The 20,507-nt window shown below is 35.2% G+C and overlaps 1 protein-coding gene across 8 annotated transcripts in view; it reads right to left on the minus strand.

Moving 5' to 3' along the window:
• Window positions 1-20,507, minus strand: part of CFAP69 (cilia and flagella associated protein 69) — a 64,096-nt gene that overhangs the window by 29,360 nt on the left and 14,229 nt on the right. For 5 of the 8 annotated variants that reach the window (XM_020914985.2, XM_070467353.1, XM_020914986.2 and 2 more), the window contains 8 exons: window positions 19,096-19,172; window positions 16,313-16,411; window positions 13,198-13,347; window positions 12,919-13,096; window positions 11,137-11,260; window positions 6,628-6,676; window positions 6,414-6,535; window positions 1,942-2,158 (listed from right to left, as the gene is read on the minus strand). In XM_020914985.2, the coding sequence (XP_020770644.1) occupies window positions 1,942-2,158; window positions 6,414-6,535; window positions 6,628-6,676; window positions 11,137-11,260; window positions 12,919-13,096; window positions 13,198-13,347; window positions 16,313-16,411; window positions 19,096-19,172 (1,016 nt within the window). The remainder of the gene's footprint in view (window positions 1-1,941; window positions 2,159-6,413; window positions 6,536-6,627; window positions 6,677-11,136; window positions 11,261-12,918; window positions 13,097-13,197; window positions 13,348-16,312; window positions 16,412-19,095; window positions 19,173-20,507) is intronic. The other 3 variants (XM_070467355.1, XM_070467363.1, XM_070467346.1) reach the window with 2 other exon arrangements.

Genomic DNA, 20,507 nt, shown 5'->3' on the forward strand with positions numbered 1-20,507 from the left:
CAGTAATTGATACATTTAATAATCTTTTATAATCTTATAAATACTTTAAGTTCTTCTGTTTTTTAAAAAAATCATTTTTCACCCTGTTATCATAGAGATAATCTCCCATATTTTCTTCTAAGATTTTTACAGTGTTTCACATTTAGGGTTTTAGTTCATTTTGCAATTTATTTTTTAAAACAAGTTGAAAGGATCTAATCTTTATTTTTTTCACAGAGCGCCGACTGCCCAAGCACTATTTTTTTCTCATTGATTGGCAATATCATCTCTGATAATGCCCATCTCCCATATATTCCATTTCACTGGTCTATTCCAAGCCTAGTACAATATAATTTTAATTACTATAGCTTTATGGTCAGTCTTGATAAGTAACAAGAGAAGTCCTCTTGGATATAATATGCATTCTTAGAAAGGCTCTTTTAGAGGTATCTTTTTGTTTGGTGCTAGAAAAAAAAAGTTCAAAATACTGTTCTCAGTAATGTGTATAGGTTTAAAAATGTGGGTTCTGGAACCAGACTCCCTTTAAATCCTGGCTCTGTTACTTACTATGTGAAAGGGACAAGTTACTGAACTCCTCTGACTGAGTTCTAACCACTGACCTACCAGGCTAATAACAGAACCCATAACTCCTAGATTTGTTTTGAGGCCTAAATGATTTAATATTGTTGAAAGGGTTAAGGCCTACCTCACAGTAGGTACTCAATAACTGTTAGCCATCAGGCTTCCTTTGGTTAAGCAGCATTACCTTTTTTTTTTTGGTCTTATAGATTTCTATAAACATAAATGATATAAAGGAGATGCAGGAGAACTGTTTTATTTAATGTGCAGGAAAGATTGAGGGCAGGAGGAGAAGGGGACGACAGAGGATGAGATGGTTGGATGGCATCACCAACTCAATGGACATCACTGACTCAAACTTTGGGAGTTGATGATGGACAGGGAGGCCTGGCATGCTGCGGTTCATGGGGTCACAAAGAGTCAGACACAACTGAGTGACTGAACTGAACTGAACTGAATTTAACATGACTAAATTTAATAACTCATCATATTAAAAGCTAGAGAATAAAAATAAGCCATTGTTTTCTCTCCCTCATTGATAAATGAGTGCTATTCCTGATCTAATGAAAATGTGCCATGTAAAATTATTTCCAAAGCAAAGTTACTACCAGAAAAGAATGCAGTATCTTCCTTATAATTTTTTAAAAGAATATATATATTTCCCTTCTAAGAAATATGAGAATTGAAATGAAATAGTCATATAAATTATGGCTCTGTTAATTTAGCAGACAACATGTGGCTAGAGATCTAGATTTGAAGCTCCATGAAGGTAGGATTTTATTATTGTGAACATATATGTTTCTTTAGCAGATAAAACAATATATGGTAACTAGTAGGCATTCAATAAATATTTGTTGAATGACTAATTACAGTATTATAGGACTTATAATTATTGGATAGGTCAAAAAATTTAAATCAGTTTAAATGAATGATTTCTTTTACTGAAAGGTAAGCATCAGGTATAGCTAACATTTACTAATGTCTGACTCTAAATGAAATCTCAGACTTTTTTCTTAAAACAGCATTTAAATATATTAAAATCACTGAAGGTCAGATCAACATTTTTAGTTCTCCTTTTAATTGTATTTCTTTTTGTATACCACCATTCAGTTGAAGGATTTCCTCGTGGCTCAGATGGTAAAGAGTCTTCCCGAAACGTGGGAGACCCAAGTTCTATCCCTGGGTCGGGAAAATCCCCTGGAGAAGGAAATGGCAACCCATTCCAGTATTCTTGCCTGGAAAACTCCATGGACAGAGGAGCCTGGCGGGCTACCATCCATAGGGTTGCAAAGAGTTGGACATGGTTGAGCGACTTCACTTTCACTTTTATTCAGTTGAAATATGTAAACTGGAATTTTGACAGGAATCGGAAAGCCCACTTACCTTCATTGTCACACCATGTTAGAAATTCAAGGACTCGAGCATTTCCCGTATAGAACATGTACTCGTCTATTAAAAAAGGAGCCACTGATGACAAAGTGGCAATTGCATGCAGCTGTAGTTCTTCATACTGTGCTGCAGACCATTCAAGTATTTTGTGTTTCTCAGGCTTTTTAACATAGGTAAACAAAGCCAAAATTATTTTGCCATCAATTAATAGCTATGAGAAAGGCAAAAGTACTATGTTAGAAACATAATTAAAACAATTTAATCTAAGGAAATTTAATAACAGATTTCCAATTTGATGTGTTACTGATGATTTCAAAATATTTCCTTCTTAAAGATTCCAAGCTATGTTAAGTACCAAAAACTAAAAAACCAAAAACCAAACTCAATAATAACAACAGTTCACTATGATTCCCCTTTCTGGGCTATGCACTCTATGGCTGACAATAATACATAATAAGTAGTAATTTTAAAATCTATATTACTTATATATGCAGTTTAGCTCCTGCTTATGATAAAACCACAAGAGTCAAAAATTTGGGGCAAATAAGCTGGTGGTTATTTCTGCCTTCCTTGCTTTCCTAAAAAAGAAACATTTTAGAAACTCAATTGTATATTTGAGTTGTATACTTTAAGAAACTGTACACTTCAAGAAATCAATTTTGTCTGAAATTATGATCATGACTGTGGCTAATTTTTAAGTATAGGCAACAGAATGTACACAAATACTCTATTTAGTTTGTACTGAATCCATGATTTCAATAAAAGTACAATGCAATGATAATATGACAATCAAGTTACTATTATAGTTGATTCTGATTGATACATATTTATGGTTCATAAGATAGTAACACACCATGTGCTATATTCTATTCAATTTTCTTTTCATTTGGCATTATCCTACAAAGACATTTTCACAACAGCATCTATGAATTTTTCTGAAATTTATATTATTCCACATGGAAAGAACACAAGATTTAGAACTGAGAAAGCAAAAATAACTATTAGTTCTAGCATTGCTATATTAAGCGAATAATTTTTCTGAAATACTCTGTGAACTGTAATAGTACACATATTCATTATCACTACCACTACTGAGCCACAAACACAAACATATGACAGGAAAAAAATGGACTGATTCCATTGCTTACATCTGTGCTTACCACAGTCTCTGTGCCATTTGACCCTGTATCTGTCATTTTAATGGTTATAGGATACTCCATTGTAATAATAAAACACATTCTATTAAGTCTCTATATGACATTTCAGAAAATACATTTAGGTTCTACAGAGTACATGCTTTTGATATGAACAATAAAGTTATAATTGTAAAGACAGGCTTTTTCCTGAGCATTTTTTGGTATATTCCTCAAAGTGGCATTACCAAAAATTTTTCTTAGCTTTTTTAATCCTCATAATAATTTTATGAGATAGGTATCTTTTCCATTTTGAAATTGAGATAACTGGAATTTAGAGAAACTAAATTGCTTATTCAAGATCACATTACTAGAAAGCAAAGAAACTGGAGTCTACCTGACTAAAGTCTTAATCACCATACTATATGCTCAAACTACCGCACAATTGCGCTCATCTCACACGCTAGTAAAGTAATGCTCAAAATTCTGCAAGCCAGGCTTCAGCAATACGTGAACCGTGAACTTCCAGATGTTCAAGCTGGTTTTAGAAAAGGCAGAGGAACCAGAGATCAAATTGCCAATATCCTCTGGATCATCGAAAAAGCAAGAGAGTTCCAGAAAAACATTTTTGCTTTATTGACTATGCCAAAGCCTTTGACTGTGTGGATCACAATAAACTGTGGAAAATTCTGAAAGAGATGGGAATACCAGACCACCTGACCTGCCTCTTGAGAAACCTATATGCAGGTGACGAAGCAACAGTCAGAACTGGACATGGAACAACAGACTGGTTCCAAATAGGAAAAGGAATATGTCAAGGCTGTATATTGCCACCCTGCTTATTTAACTTATATATAGAGTACATCAGGAGAAATGCTGGGCTGGAAGAAGCATAAGCTGGAATCAAGATTGCCGGGAGAAATATCAATAACCTCAGATATGCAGATGGCACCACCCTTATGGCAGAAAGTAAAGAGGAACTAAAGAGCCTCTTGATGAAAGTGAAAGAGGAGAATGAAAAAGTTGGCTTAAAGCTCAACATTCAGAAAACTAAGATCATGGCATCTGGTCCCATCACTTCATGGGAAATAGATGGGGAAACAGTGTCAGACTTTATTTTGGGGGGCTCCAAAATCACTGCAGATGGTGATTGCAGCCATAAAATTAAAAGAAGCTTACTCCTTGGAAGGAAAGTTATGACCAACCTAGATAGCATATTAAAAAGCAGAGACAACAACAACAACCTTTGCCAACAAAAGTCCGTCTAGTCAAGGCTATGGTTTTTCCAGTGGTCATGTATGGATGTGAGAGTTGGATTGTGAAGAAAGGTGAGCACCAAAGAATTGATGCTTTTGAACTGTGGTGTTGGAGAAGACTCTTGAGAGTCCCTTGGACTGCAAGGAGATCCAACCAGTCCATCCTAAAGGAGATCAGTCCTGGGTGTTCATTGGAAGGACTGATCCTGAAGCTGAAACTCTAATACTTTGGCCACCTCATGCAAAGAGTCGACTCACTGGAAAAGACCCAGATGCTGGGAGTGATTGGGGGCAGGAGGAGAAGGAGAAGACAGAGGATGAGATGGCTGGATGGCATCACCGACTTGATGGACATGAGTTTTAAGTAAACTCCGGGAGTTGGTGATGAAGAGGGAGGCCTGGAGTGCTGTGGTTAATGGGGTCGCAAAGAGTCAGACACAACTGAGCAACTGAACTGAACTGAACTAATACCACTTTTATATTATTACTAATGATGCTGATAGACTGAAGCCCCCCTGGAACTTGAGTTTTAAGACTAAAATAAAATTTCAACTAGTGCAATATTAACTAAACAGATGGAATTGTTAGTAGTTATTTTTTTCTATTACCTTTTGGTTTACAAAGCCTTTATCTCAGTCTCACAAGAGAAAGAGGAACTGAGCCTCAGAAGGTTCAGGTGACTTTGCCAAGGTCACATAGCAAGTAGGTGATAATACAGACTGAAATTCATTTCCAGTGTTCTTCAAATTACATCATGCCTTATTTAGGATATAAAGTATTAAGATAATTCATGGGTAATATATATATATGAGTTAGTCACTCATATATCCAACTCTTTGTGACCCCATGAACTGCAGCCTGCCAGGCTCCTCTGTCCATGGAATTCTCCAGGCCAGAATACTGGAGTGGGTAGCCATTCTCTTCTCCAGGGGATCTTCCTGACCCAAGGATCGAACCCAGGTCTCCCGCATTGCAGGTGGATACTTTACTGTGTTAGTCACCAGGGAAGCCCAAGTATATATGTGTGTGTGTGTGTGTGTGTGTGTGTGTGTGTTTATATATAAAGAGGTTAGATTTGTGTGGAGAAAAAGCAGGGTCATAGGGCTTGAAATGGGCATCTCAGAGATGAGCAATTTCTTCTAGCATTAAATCATCCCTTATTACTATGGTCAGAGAGACTATTAGGCTGGATGGGCCTATATAGATTGCCTTTCATATTATGTTCTCTTTTTAGCAGCTATAAATATATAAATAAATCTCCCAGGTTCTCCTGCTTTTCCTTGACTTGTTTGGTTTTAATTTAGGTAAAATCACTATTCATAAATAGATATGAAAAATTTTGAAAAGGTGAAATTCCAGTGAATAAGAGTTGTTACTTTATTTTTGGGGCTCCAAAATCACCGCAGATGATGATCACAGCCATGAAATTAAAAGACGCTTACTCCTTGGAAGGAAAGTTATGACCAACCTACATAGCATATTAAAAAGCAGAGACATTACTTTACCAACAAAGGTCTATCTAGTCAAGGCTATGGTTTTTCCAGTGGTCATGTATGGATGTGAGAGTTGAACTGTGAAGAAAGGTGAGCGCCAAAGAATTGATGCTTCTGAACTGTGATGTTGGAGAAGACTCTTGAGAGTCTCTTGGACTGCAAGGAGATCTAACCAGTCCATCCTAAAGCAGATCAGTCCTGGGTGTTCATTGGAAGGACTGATGTTGAAGCTGAAACTCCAATACTTTGGCCATCTGATGTGAAGAGCTGAATCATTGGAAAATATCCTGATGCTAGGAAAGATTGAGGGCAGGAGGAGAAGGGGCGACAGAGAATGAGATGGTTGGATGGCATCACCAACTCAATGGACATGAGTTTGGGTGGGCTCCGGGAGTTGGTGATGGACAGGGAGGCCTGGTGTGCTTCAACTCATGGGGTCGCAAAGAGTTGGACACAACTGAGCAACTGAACTGAACTGAACTGATGGTAAACATATGGGCTGATGAAAGATTTGCAGTTGTGACTTTTAAAAAATTATACTACAAAGTGAGACAATTTAAATTTTTGCTTTGATTACTTTTTACCTGTATAGTAGATAAATCTTTACATAGGATCACAATTATATTGAATAGCAATTTCTTCAACTCAAAATCTTCATAGGAATTAGAAACCTTAACACCTTTTACCAAAGGATTTTGACTTTTAACTGCGAGGGAGAAAAAAAAAGGAAAATAAAAGCTGAAATGATGTATAAGACATATTAAGATAATTATAACTTGAAAGTTTTATGTTTGTTACCTTCATTAAATGTTGCAAATAATATCAAATCCCTGGTAAAGCCAGACTCCTAATAAAAATACACAAAAGAAACAGATGGATGAATTAATTATATGGAAATTAGGTTACAGATGCCCATATTTACCTAATATTTAAGTATATTTGTCACATTCTCCTTGCATTGACTTGAATTCATAAAGCACTAATAACAGGAAGGGATGGAAGCAAGAAAATAAAAACATATAGCCAGATATACCTGTAATTTCTTTAATATTAAACTTAATTTTGTAGGTCCTAAGAAATATTTTAAATTCTATGAATATTTATAAGATGCTGTTTAAAATCTGTTAGGAACCTAAAAATGTATTACTACAAGTTACTTATGTAATTCATTATCCATAGCTTCAATTGACAAAAGAAGGAAAGAAAATAGTTATTTTCAACAGCTTTTCTTCTTAACACCCCCCAGTTCCCCATCCTGACATCAACCACTCTCCTATATGAAAGGCTTGGTCAAGAGAAAACAAACAATTCCTATTTAACCCGAAAAGCCCTGAAGAATGACAAGAACTGCAGACATTTCAGCACGAGGGAACTCATTCCTGACAGAGATATTCTAGGTGGATTTTGTACATTAGGAAGAATTTATAAGACAAACTTTGGGCTTTTGAGCTTGCAACTATATATTCCTACTACTTTAAGATCCACATGTTTTTTTTTTCTCAATTTATTTTTATTAGTTGGAGGCTAATTACTTTACAATGTTGTAGTGGTTTTTGCCATACATTGACATGAATCAGCCATGGATTTACCTGTGTTCCCCATCCCGATCCCCCCTCCTGCCTCCCTCTCCATCCCATCCCTCTGGGTCTTCCCAGTTCACCAGCCCTGAGCCCTTGTCTCATGCATCCAACCTAGGCTGGCGATCTGTTTCACCCTTGATAGCATACTTGTTTCAATGCTGTTCTCTCAGCATATCCCACCCTCACCTTCTCCCACAGAGTCTAAAAGTCTGTTCTGTACATCTGTGTCTCTTTTTCTGTTTTGCATATAGGGTTATCGTTATCATCTTTTAAAATTCCATATATAAGCATTAGTATACTATATTGGTGTTTATCTTTCTGGCTTACTTCACTCTGTATAATGGGCTCCAGTTTCATCCATCTCATTAGAACTGATTCAAATGAATTCTTTTTAATGGCTGAGTAATATTCCATAGTGTATAGGTACCACAGCTTCCTTATCCATTCGTCTGCTGATGGGCATCTAGGTTGCTTCCATGTCCTGGCTATTATAAACAGTGCTGTGATGAACATTGGGGTGCACGTGTCTCTTTCAGATCTGGTTTCCTCAGTGTGTATGCCCAGGAGTGGGATTGCTGGGTCATATGGCAGTTCTATTTCCAGTTTTTAAAGGAATCTCCACACTGTTCTCCATAGTGGCTGTACTAGTTTGTATTCCCACCAACAGTATAAGAGGATTACCTTTTCTCCACACCCTCTCCAGCATTTATTGCTTGTAGACTTTTGAATAGCAGCCATTCTGACTGGCGTGTAATGGTACCTCATTGAGGTTTTGATTTGCATTTCTCTGATAATGAGTGAGGTTGAGCATCTTTTCATGTGTTTGTTAGCTATCTGGATGTCTTCTTTGGAAAAATGTCTGTTTAGATCTTTGGCCCATTTTTTTGATTGGGGCATTTATTTTTCTGGAATTGAGCTGCAGGAGTTGCTTATATATTTTTGAGATTAATCCTTTGTCTGTTTCTTCATTTGCTATTATTTTCTCCCATTCTGAAGGCTGTCTTTTCACCTTGCTTATAGTTTCCTTTGTTGTGCAAAAGCTTTTAAGTTTCATTAGGTCCCATTTGTTTATTTTTGCTTTTATTTCCAGTATTCTGGGAGGTGGATCATAGAGGATCTTGCTGTGATTCATGTCAGAGAGTGTTTTGCCTATGTTCTCCTCTAGGAGTTTTATAGTTTCTGGTCTTACATTTAGATCTTTAATCCATTTTGAGTTTATTTTTGTGTATGGTGTTATACAGTGTTCTAGATTCACTCTTTTACAAGTGGTTGACCAGTTTTGGAAGTTTTGGCCACAGCAATCAGAGCAGAAAAAGAAATAAAAGGAATCCAGATAGGAAAAGTAGTGAAACTCTCACTGTTTGCAGATGACATGATCCTCTACATAGAAAACCCTAAGGACTCCACCAGAAAATTACTAGAGCTAATCAATGAATATAGTAAACTTGCAGGATATAAAATTAACACACAGAAATCCCTTGCATTCATATACACTAACAATGAGAAAACAGAAAGAGAAATTAAGGAAACAATACCATTCATCATTGCAACAAAAAGAATAAAATACTTGGGAGTATATCTACCTAAAGAAACAAAAGACCTATACATAGAAAACTATAAAACACTGATGAAAGAAATCAAAGAGGACACAAATAGATGGAGAAATATACCGTGTTCATGGATTGGAAGAATCAATATTGTGAAAATGAGTATACTACCCAAAGCAATCTATAGATTCAATGCAATCCCTATCAAGCTACCAACGGTATTCTTCACAGAACTAGAACAAATAATTTCACAATTTGTATGGAAATACAAAAAACCTCGAATAGCCAAAGCAATCTTGAGAAAGAAGAATGGAACTGGAGGAATCAACCTGCCTGACTTCAGGCTCTACTACAAAGCCACAGTCATCAAGACAGTATGGTCTGGCACAAAGACAGAAATATAGATCAATGGAACACAATAGAAAGCCCAGAGATAAATCCACATGTTCTTTAAAATGTAAAGATGTTATATCTGTTGATTCACATTCATGGAATTTACCCAAGTGTTTGCAGGGATGTTAATGAGAATTTGTTGGCTGACCAAGGGCTTCCACAGAAACATAGGTCCACCTATATATTGCAGCTTTGACTAGGAAGCTATATAGGTAATGAATGAAAAAATGACTTTTAGACTGAGGTCAGGCCCTAGTTTGCACCTTAAAGAGATACTAAAATTCAGGGTAAACCTGTAATCTTACTGGTTTGAAGAACCAGAAGACAGAGGCAATCACAGGCAACCTGTGGGATAATATCAAAGAAATCAAACATAACTATAATCAGTTTCAGAAGGACAGGAGAGAGAAAAGCAGGTTGGACAAATATTTAAAGAATTGTGGCCCCAAATTCTCCAAGTGAAAGTGAAAGTGTTAGCTGCTCAGTCCTGTTGACTCTTTGATACCCACAGACTGTAATACTCCAGACTCCTCTGTTCATGGAATTCTCCAGGCAAGAATACTAGAATGGGTAGCCATTCTCTTCTTCAGGGGATCTTCCCAAGCCAGAGATTGAACCTGGGTCTCCTGCATGGCAGGCAGATTCTTTAGCATCTGAGCCATTGAATCACTGGTTTTTCCTTATATTTACATATTCAGAAAATTTAAATCAAAGTTAATAAGTAAATTTAAAGGAAATCAACCCTGAATATTCATTGGAAGGATTGATGCTGAAGCTGAAGCTCCAATACTTTGGCCATCTGATGCCAAGAGCCATCTCATTGGAAAAGACCCTGATGCTGGGAAAGATTGAAGGCAAGAGGAGCAGGGGGTAACAGAGGATAAGATGGTTGGATGGCATCACCAACTCAATGGACATGAGTTTGGGCAAACTCCAGGAGATGGTGAAGGACAGGGAAGCCTGGTGTGCTGCAGTCCATGGAGTCACAAAGTCAGACACAACCAAGCTACTGAACAACAATAACATATTCAGGAAGATGTATGAATCTCAAACAGGGTAAATACAGAGAAAAATCACATCTTGGCACATTATAGTAAAACTGCTGAAAACCAAAAATACTTTACATAGAACAGCAATTTGAAATAATGACTGCTTCTTATAGAAAACAATGGGGGCCAGAAGACAGTGGAATGATATCTTTAAAGTGCTAAAACAGAATAAAAATTGCAATCTAGAATTCCATATTTTGTGAACACAGATGTCAAGAATTAAAGTTAATTAAAGCTAGTCTAAGATACAAGAAGCTAAGAAAATTTGTTGCTAGCAGTCAGCAGATCTGCATCACAAGGAATGGTGAAGGAAATTCTTTGGGTGAAAGAAATGATAACAGTTAGAAACTCCTATCATCAGGAAGAGATGAAAAACATCATGAATAGTCAATACGTGAGTAAATTATAGTACACGAGGAAGATCTCAACTGTCCAAAGGGATAAAAAGAAGAATTGGCAGAGTGCAAGTATACTGGTGACCATAATGATATTATAACCTGGTATTACAACCAAGTACATAAATGTTGGGAAGATCCCCTGAAAAAGGGAAAGGCTACCCATTCCAGTATTCTGGCCTAGAGAATTTCATGCACAGTTCATGGGGTCACAAAGAGTTGGACACAACTGAGTGACTTTCATTTTCACATAAATGTTACAACACAATTTAGGACTCCTTCCTCCCCCCTACACCCACCGCTTCCACAATTAAAATTAAAATGCAATTTGATTTATACTTACAATCATTGGTGCCCCAGGATTTTGAGATATAATTGTTGTGATCACTAATATGTCATTTCTAAGCTGACGATCATAATGACTAACGCCTCTTATAAACAGATTTTTAAATACTTCCTTCAAAGCCCTAAAAAAATAAAATCATATCTTTAAAGCTATATTTCTATGGAAATACTCCTTAAGTATTTCCCACCAAAATCTCCCTTTTTTATTCATTTCAAAATATTTCTAATCTTTTCTCTTTCCAAATCTACCTGTAATTCACTGAGGGAGCAAATAAGAATCTCTCAATCGAGTCTATACATGGTGGTCAAAGTGACTTTTCTAAAATAAAGATTCAGTTACATCATTCTTCTTTCTAAAATTACTTAAGGGCTTTTTCCTTTGTTCTCAGGATAAGGTCCTACCTCTTTACCACGACTTATCAGGCCTTCCATGCTATGATCCCTGCTAACATTGTTAGCTTCATCTTTCACTATTCTACCCTGTATTTTCTGCTCTATGTTGAATTTCTTTAAATTTTTCAATTTTGCTAAATTCTGCTTTCATTTCTATTCCTCTGTCCAGGGTGCTGTCTACATGCAAAATTCTTGTGTTGCTAACTCACATTTAGCATTCAGATACCAGATTAGGGTTTGTTATGAAGTGTTCATTAACTCTCCAAGTATGGGTTAGGTTCCCTGTACAACAGGCATTTGTCACTTTATCTTCTAGGACCTCCTTGCTCTTCTTATGATAACAAAATCCTTATTTAGGCAGTCACTCTTTCCCCACTTTTGGTCTTGTGATGCTGTCTTTAACTAAAAGGAAGCTAGTTAGAGCATTCCTTCTTTCTGTCACTAGTAATTCACTCTGGAATGGGCATATGGCCAGCACCAGGTTAGCAGGAACTCAGATAAATTTTCTTTGAGCTTTTGGAATAGCTTCTCTTCTCCTTGGTTTGGGGTTGTGATGATGTGATCCTAGACTTCTTAGAGCTAACCATATGGATCTTAAGACTTAAGCCAACACACTGGAAAACAGTGAAGAGAGATGAAGAGGGCCCAAGTCCTGATATTTGCTGAGCCTTGAATACAGCTATACATGAAATCAGTTTTTTCCTTGACTCCGTAGTTACATGAGCTCATAAATGTCCTATTTGGTTTAAATCAATTGAGTTGGGGGTTCTGTCACTTGCAAAGAAAAATGCACTGATCTACCCTCTTCTGGAGAACATGAAGAACCTTGCAATAATTCTCTTTCATAACGTTTAGTATGCTCTCTTTTAGTTGCCTATTTACTTGTCTGTCTCTCTTAACATAATACAAGTGCCGTGAAAGCAGAGACCATCTCTATACTGTTTCCAGTTTTACTTCCACAGCCTAGCACTGAACTTGGCACAGAGCAGACAGTAATTATTTGATAAATAAATTATTAAGTAACTTAAAGTCTCACTCATTTTATTGCTAATGCTTACTGCAATATCTGGAAGAGAGTAAATACTCAAAAACAGGTTTACTAAATGAACAAATGAGATAGTCCTTTTAAATAGCTAATTTTACTTTATATATACTCAAGGACACAATTTACATTTGTTAGCAAGCTACTTTAAATGTCTTCCACATAGAAAGAAAAGACTTGTTATTATGCAAATACATTTATACCATGGTACAAAAAAAAGTCCTGATACATAGCCATCATATGAATCAAAAACCTAATTGAACACAAATTTAAACAAAGAGTTTAGTTATGCACCAGCTATCATTTTAAGGCTAAAAACATTCCTATCTAACCCCATATACTTACAGCAAACATTTCAAATTACTAAGCTGTTGTATGATTTCTTCTTTTGAAGATTTTTCCAGTAAGTTCCAAAGTATTTCAGATGAACGAAATAAAAGTTGTCCAGAGGGATCTGGGTCATTGAGGTGAGCACAGATTCCACTGGCTGCTTGTGCTTTCACCATTAAAGTACAATTAACTTCTGAAAATAAATTCTAAAATTGTTTTATAGACTCGACATTATTAGATAAAAACAAAAATAGTTGAGAATGAAGTGTTCAGTTATGTACATAATATACAAACCAGAAGTTGAGAGATGTTGCAGAGCTTTAAGTACCCAAAGTTTCTCAACAAGTTGATTTTCAAGCAACTCCAACGACTGAACCATTGTTTTTGCCAGTCCTCCAACTTCAGCCATTTTAATCTTATACGAGGAACTAGCCTGCTGGTAACCTAACAACAATTAGTGAATAAATATGTGCAATTATTTCACATAGAAATCATCTACATTAAACAAAGGAATGAGTAATTTATCACTAAACAGCAACAACGACAACAAAAATTTTTAAAAAGTATATGGCAAAGGGTCGGACACAACTGAGCAACTGAACTGAACTGATATGGCATTTTAAAATGGTATAGCACGGGGTAGGCAAACTTACTCTATAATAGGCCAGGTAACAAGTATCTTAGGTTTTGTAGCCTATAAGGTTTCTCTCTCAAATATTCAACACTGCTACCAGAGCACAAAAGCAGGTATAAACTGTATAAAAATAAGTCGGCATGGCTGTGTTCCAATGAAAGTTTATTTACAGAGGGCTGGTTTTGGCTCGGGATCCATAGTTTGCTGATCCCTAGTGTAGAATTTGAAATAGGACCACAGTTTTGGAGACATATCTTAAATGCTAAAATGAACATTATTTCTTGTGTCTAGATATACCTTTCCATAAATGAAAATGGCATGATTACAAATACTAAATATATTCATATTCAAGTCAATGCACGACTTTAGTGCTTTCAAGGGACCAAAATTATGCAACTTGGTGATGTAATTTGGCAATGAAAATATAATGCTATTCTGATAAATGCTAGTGAAATATAATGCTATTTTAAGGAAGCATGATTCTTGGTGATAACTGCCTGAGAAACACCACCACCTCTCCTTTGATACAGCTGCACGGGTGGTTGCCCAATAATCTCTCAACTCAAGAGAGATTAAATACACAGCAGAGGGTACCTGTTCACTTGAGATGCTTTTTCTCTCGTAGTGATATACTATCTATCTCCCTGATTTCTTGACTTTTGAGACCAACTAGATTCTTTGCTATGGTTCTGAGATGTCTGTTATTTCATCTTTATGAATTTGATCTTTAGCCCTGGACATGGCCCTGTCCTTTCCTGTGATGGGTTCTCTATGGTATGCCCTATCGACTCACTTTAGGTGTATAAAAAGTATAAAGAGGAAACCAAAAGTTGCATAATTTCATCATTCAGAGATAACAACCTTAACATTCTGGTATATTTCTTACAGTAATGATATTTTAAATGTATCATATAATTTTAACAATACACTGTATGTAGAATTTTATATTCAATTGTAGCCACTAAACATTTTATTGTAAGCCTTTTCTCATTCTATAAAATATTTTCCCAAATCATTGTTTTCTTTGCATAATAGCCTGGTTGCATGCCTGCACTTTATTCTTACTGTATCTTTATATATTTAGTTTACATTTATATAGAAGGATATTGTAATAGTAAGGCTCATGAACCCAATTCCTGTCCCCAGGGATATGTCTCATACAGTTGCCCTACTGATGACTTTTCAGCTGTGGTCCCAGATATCCAGCCATGCCATCACCTGAAGCCAACTGCGTGACAGCTACTGAGAGCACTGCCTAAGGTTTCCAATATTCAGAGCCTGGTTAAATTAAGATCAGCCTCACTTCTCTGCACCTTAACTCCTCTGTCTTATCTTATACATCATTTGTTTCCTTTTTTTTTTTTCTATCTTAAAAAGACAGTGTATATATTGCCTAGGTTAACCTTATGCTTGTACTCTTAAGTCCATCCTCTCATGCTTTGGGAATTTCTTCCTCTCATTTTCCAAATACTAGCTTCTTGTTCCTCTGCCTATAGGGGAATAAAAATCTTGAACAAAGCCAAGAATCTTCTTTGATTTTGCTACCAGTGGAGCTGTTATGCATCTCCCTTATTTTTCTTCTCCATCTGATCTTAATGTGTAAGTCTGCATTCACTGCCTCTATCTCACAGTCCTCTCATTCTCTGGTCTTGTATCTGTCTTATTTACGGCAATAGTTCCACCAAAGATGTACTAGAGTTTTCCAGATATCACATCAATCGGTACTTTGACTCTTCAATTACAGAAGCCTCTACAGTATTTGACACTAGGACTACTCCTTCCTTCATCAAATATTTTATCCACTGGCATATAAGACATGACGATCTTTTGCTTTTCATCCTCCACTTTGAACCTTCTGTCACTGCCAATTTCTTTGGATCGTTTTCCCCCCTGGATCTCAGTATGGGCCCTCTCCACGCTGTTATTCTTGGTCCTTTCTGATTTACGTGTTTTATCTCCTGGAAAAACTCAAGCATCCAGATGGTTTCAATTTTCATCTCTATTTGGGTGAATTCCAAACCTGTATTTCTGTTAGTATTCAGTGTCTACTATCTATCAAACACTTCCTCCTGTTTATCTCATGGATAGCTCAAATCTGACAGTTAATCTCTCTACTCATTTCTTCACTTCAGATGTCTTCCCATTTTTCCCTATTCATAAGTAATCTTTTTTTTTTTCTACCAGAGTCTTATTTTCACCTATCTTAAGGAACAGAGAACTTTAAAATGTATTTTATATCCTTTCTCCTTTCCTAGACTGATTATAAATTATGGAAACTATGAATGTAGGAAATATAACCTAAAGTATCATTATATCCTCCATATTGCAAGTGCCCCCTATCTTGATATTACCCATTTCAGTGTGACTCATTTTATCATTATATATTAAGATCCCTTAGCTGTAACATGCAGAATTCTTTTTCCAGAAGTGGTGGAGAATGTTATTAGCTTTAGGGATCTAACATTATAAATGTTAGAGAACAATAATATTATCAACAGTATTAAATGACATTAATAGTAATAATTATAATTAAACTAGTTTAGGTTTAACCTTAAAAATTCTGCTATATTTAGCATCAGAATAAATATCTAAAGTTGAGAAAAGTTATATAATTTTTTTGTTTAAAATGACTGAAGAGCTTGAGACTGCCAAAAGAGCCTGTTTTTGTTGTGTTGCATTTATGATCCCCACTCTGTCTTTACAAGTCCAAAGAGAAATGAGAATGCTGTTTTATAAAGACATAAGTTATTACTGAAACAGTACTGAAAACTTTACCTGTAATATGCTTTTTTGGTGGCTCTGCATGATAAAAGTCAATAATACACTTACAAATTTGAATCCTCAATTCAGAATTTGGTATTTTCATTAAGTCACCTGTCAGAAAGATGAATGAATGCTATTTAATAACAATGACATATGTTTATTTACAGTTTTAAGGATAAAGTGTTAGTAACATGATTATTAAAATATCATCATCAGAGATTCAAACTGGATCATATAATTTTAAATACATACACACATACAAACACACACACAAAACACCCTATCTATCCTTGTACCACTTGGCCAATGATCAACTCAGCCTTTCCTTTCCAAGAAGAAAAGAATGGTAATTAGCAGCTAGAACAAGACTGCCTAAGATTAAATCCTGCTTGACCACTTACTACCTGTATAAACTTGTGTCTCAGTTTTCTCATCCCATAAATTTGTATAGAAATAGTTACTACTTTAAAGATTGCTGTGAGAATTAAATAAGTTAGCCTAAGAAAAGGGCTGAGAGTTTTCCTCCCTAGCTAGAGAATCAGTAATCTATTGCCTCTAATAATGTATCCTTTGCTTAGAAAAGTTCCAGCTGAGCTCTGCCCCCTCAGTTTATTGACAGACTGGAAGATAGTGTTTCTAGGCAGTCTTTGTCCTGCTGGTAATAATTTTATGTTCAAGTTATTTTGGCGGGGATGGAGGACAGGGAAGATTCCTTTTCAGTCATATCTAAACAACTTCTGAATTGGCTTCAGCCTATACTTCAAACTAAATTGCATTAGCTCTGGTGAAGTCCTCTAAGTATGATTCCTAAGAGAATCTGAGAATGATCAGTGGGATTCTGAAAATGATCCATGCCTTCTGGGCATCTGAGAACAACTGCAGTCAGGAGTATCAGCTTCCGGACGGAAAAAGATCTGCTTGGATCCTCTGAGGGAAAGAGATAATTAGATGTCCCTTGAAGATCTGTGTTTTGCATTAGTTTTTGCATAATGTTTATCTCTGAGGGTAGTCAGTGGGTGGGTAAGCAAGTGGATGGGAGGAGGGAGCATGAAGGAAACAGCCTAGCTTTAGGAGAATCTATCTGCAAAAACACTGGGGAAAAAAAAAAGAAAAAAGACAGGCTTGAGATTATTCTCTTAATTTTTCTGGACTCTCCTTTGTGGTTGAAAACTATGTTTTGAAACAAATTAGGCAACAGGAACAACTAAACTTCTCCAACAAAACTAGCCAAACCAAGTTTACGGGAAATGCTAAGGTTTCTTATCTGTTTTACTATCATTTTAGTTCCCGTAAATTGAGATCATCTTTCATGGTTTCCTGTTTTACAATCTCAGGGCAGAGTACCAACTTTTTCCTTTATGTTTCCAGAATCCTGCTGTTAAGTGGAAAAATATCTATTATTTAGGAGAAAAAGTAATATAATTCACTTTTATAAACAGCACATAGTAGAAATGAAATTATTAGTAAAAATGAATATCCTTTTTTCAAAATTTTGTACTACAATTATTTTAGTTTCAACTCATGTTTCCAGCAATTAATAAAGGACAGAACGGCAGTTCTTATCATAAGTAATCAGTGAAAGGAGTTCATTTTTTAGCTAAGAGTTCATATTGCCCTCAAATGAGGCAATAACATGCTCTGTGGGCAGGCATTCAACAAACAGCAAACTGACACAGTAAGAAAGGGCTATGTATTTACTATACAAATGCATATTTAAAAGTAATAAGGGCAATAGAGATTTTTTTAAATGTTATCAATCAAATCTACACATTTTATCCGTCAATACCATCATATCCTATTTCCAGGTTGGCTTCTCACTGTAAATTTCTATTGATGATAGAGATTCACAGAATTAAAGTTTCCCATTAGTTTCCAACCTGCCTGTTTCCTTAAGGCCGTCTTATCTAGCTCCCCATGTTTATTCTAATTTCCTTCTTCACCCACTGTAGGCCACAATAATTTCTCCCAAAGTATCTACAGATGAAGACTATGAAATTTTATTTAGACATAAAAGTGTCAGTGTCTATGTTAAAAATTTTAAATGATACTAGTACTTTACTAGTTTCTGTCATCTTTCAATATGGAATATAATGCTAGGAACATAAATATACAGTAAATACTTATTTTTAATTTGTATTTAATTTCTACTATACAAACAAAAACTAAATTAATAAGCATAAATTTAATTTAGGACTTGTTTTGGGAACATGATGTCATGACTCAGGGGCTGATTCGAGGAGCCATAATGTTTGATCTCATTTCTAAGATATTATTTTCTTTCTCTAGAAAATTGAGCAATAAGCCAAATATAAAACCTGCCTGTGATTTTTTTTATATTTTTGTATACAAAATACAGGCATCTTTATGTATATTATATTAAAGTTCCCAATATTCCAGCATTTTATGATTTTAAATTATTTAATGAATAATCGGGCCCTCAGTCAATTCCAGCAATCAATTAGATTCAAGCAGTTATTAGAGTTCAAAGATGAAAACATTTCTGTGATTACTGAGAGGAACATGTACTTCTGATTTTTAAAAAAAAGTTAAACATTTCAACAAACTAAATACATAACATCAAGACATTAAGCACAAAGAAGTATCTGCCAGTCCTTATAATTAAGGAACAAAAAATCCTGATGGTATCATGAAACACCCGAGTGGAAGATAACACAAAAAATATCACCAAGCACAGTATGATTAATCTTCAACAAGAAAACAGAAGGAGTATTCTTAGTGAAACTCAGTGAGAGAGAGATTTCCTTCTTGTCAGTGGTCCAATCATCTTAACTCACCCAAAAGTCCAACTGAATTAGCAGTATCTTCAGCATATGTTATTTCATCTGATGCTTTCTTTTTCAAAAATGGCAAGCTTCAATAAGAATGAAGAATATATGAATTATGTTTAATGAAGTCCTTCACTGAAGCATCATTTGCAAAATAAGAGGAAAATTTCTCTTCTAAAGATTAAAATGAGGATAAATATCCTGTTTCTTTAGTCCTGGAGAATTAACTACCAAAAAAAATTTTGTTTTTCTAACCAGCTGACCAAAATAAAAACAAAATAAAATCAGTTTATAAAAATGAAGAGAGATGGACATAAAAGGCAAGAGTTAAGAAAGCCATCTTGCAATACTACATAAATACAAAACTTAAGAATCCTCTTTCCTCTCTGAGGGTAAGATAATACTATACCCGATAATACTATACCCGTACTTCTATCAGAATTAGGAATACACTAGAAAAGCTGATACAAATCACAGGTCTAGTTTTACCTATAACTTAAAGGCTGTTTAGGGGTTTTTTTCCCTGAAATTTTTAAACTCCAGTTAATATATCAATGGTCTATTTGTTCTTAAGGGTTAGTGACTTTTTCCTTATTAATTGGATTAGTTACCATCCACAAAATAACAAATATACTTTTTGAGACACTAAAGAATTCAATTTAACAAATATTAATTATATTAGAATCATATTTCACAACTAATATAACCAAAGTTATTTGAAAATTATTTATTTATTCACAAATCAGAAAAGATAGGGCACTTGAACCTATGTCATTAGTCTGTCAGAGGAGAGATAACCGTCACTTCCTAAATAAAAAATATCAACTATTTCAGTACTTGAGGAGTTCAAAATTTGAACTTTATATGCTATTTAAAGATATTTAATATATCTTATATATAGTACTTTTAAATAATGTTTTTCAAGAAAAATTAACCAAGGGGTTGAAAAACAGCACTGGGAGCTATCACATATGGGTGTGTGTATATATATATATATATATATATATATATGCCAATTAGAATTAAAAGATATTTCAAGGTCAAGCTATGAAAAGGAAAATTTTGTGAATGTCATCAAGGTTCCTTTCTAGTATTTCTAGGTTTCATTTCTAGAATTTTTCATTTGAAGTAGTTTATTACTTGTCACCCAGCTCATTGTTGAGTCTCTAAAGTGAAAAACTCTAAAATAAATTCTTCTTGTCATATTTTTTTCCTTTTATTACCAAAGAAAACAACCTAAAGGATAAAGCATCAGAAGAGATTCCCACCAAAAAGGTTATGGAAAAAGGTAAGCATTATGCTTCTGATGCACTGAGAAAAATGAATTACTTAAAGGCCAAAACAGAGGGCTTGATTTTACTTTTTAAATTTTCAATGTTTTATATCCCCAAAATGACCTGAAAAGGGAATCAAGTGAGGGT

This window comes from Odocoileus virginianus, chromosome 1 (genome assembly GCF_023699985.2).
Source record: "Odocoileus virginianus isolate 20LAN1187 ecotype Illinois chromosome 1, Ovbor_1.2, whole genome shotgun sequence".
Classification (NCBI taxonomy): Eukaryota; Metazoa; Chordata; class Mammalia; order Artiodactyla; family Cervidae; genus Odocoileus; species Odocoileus virginianus.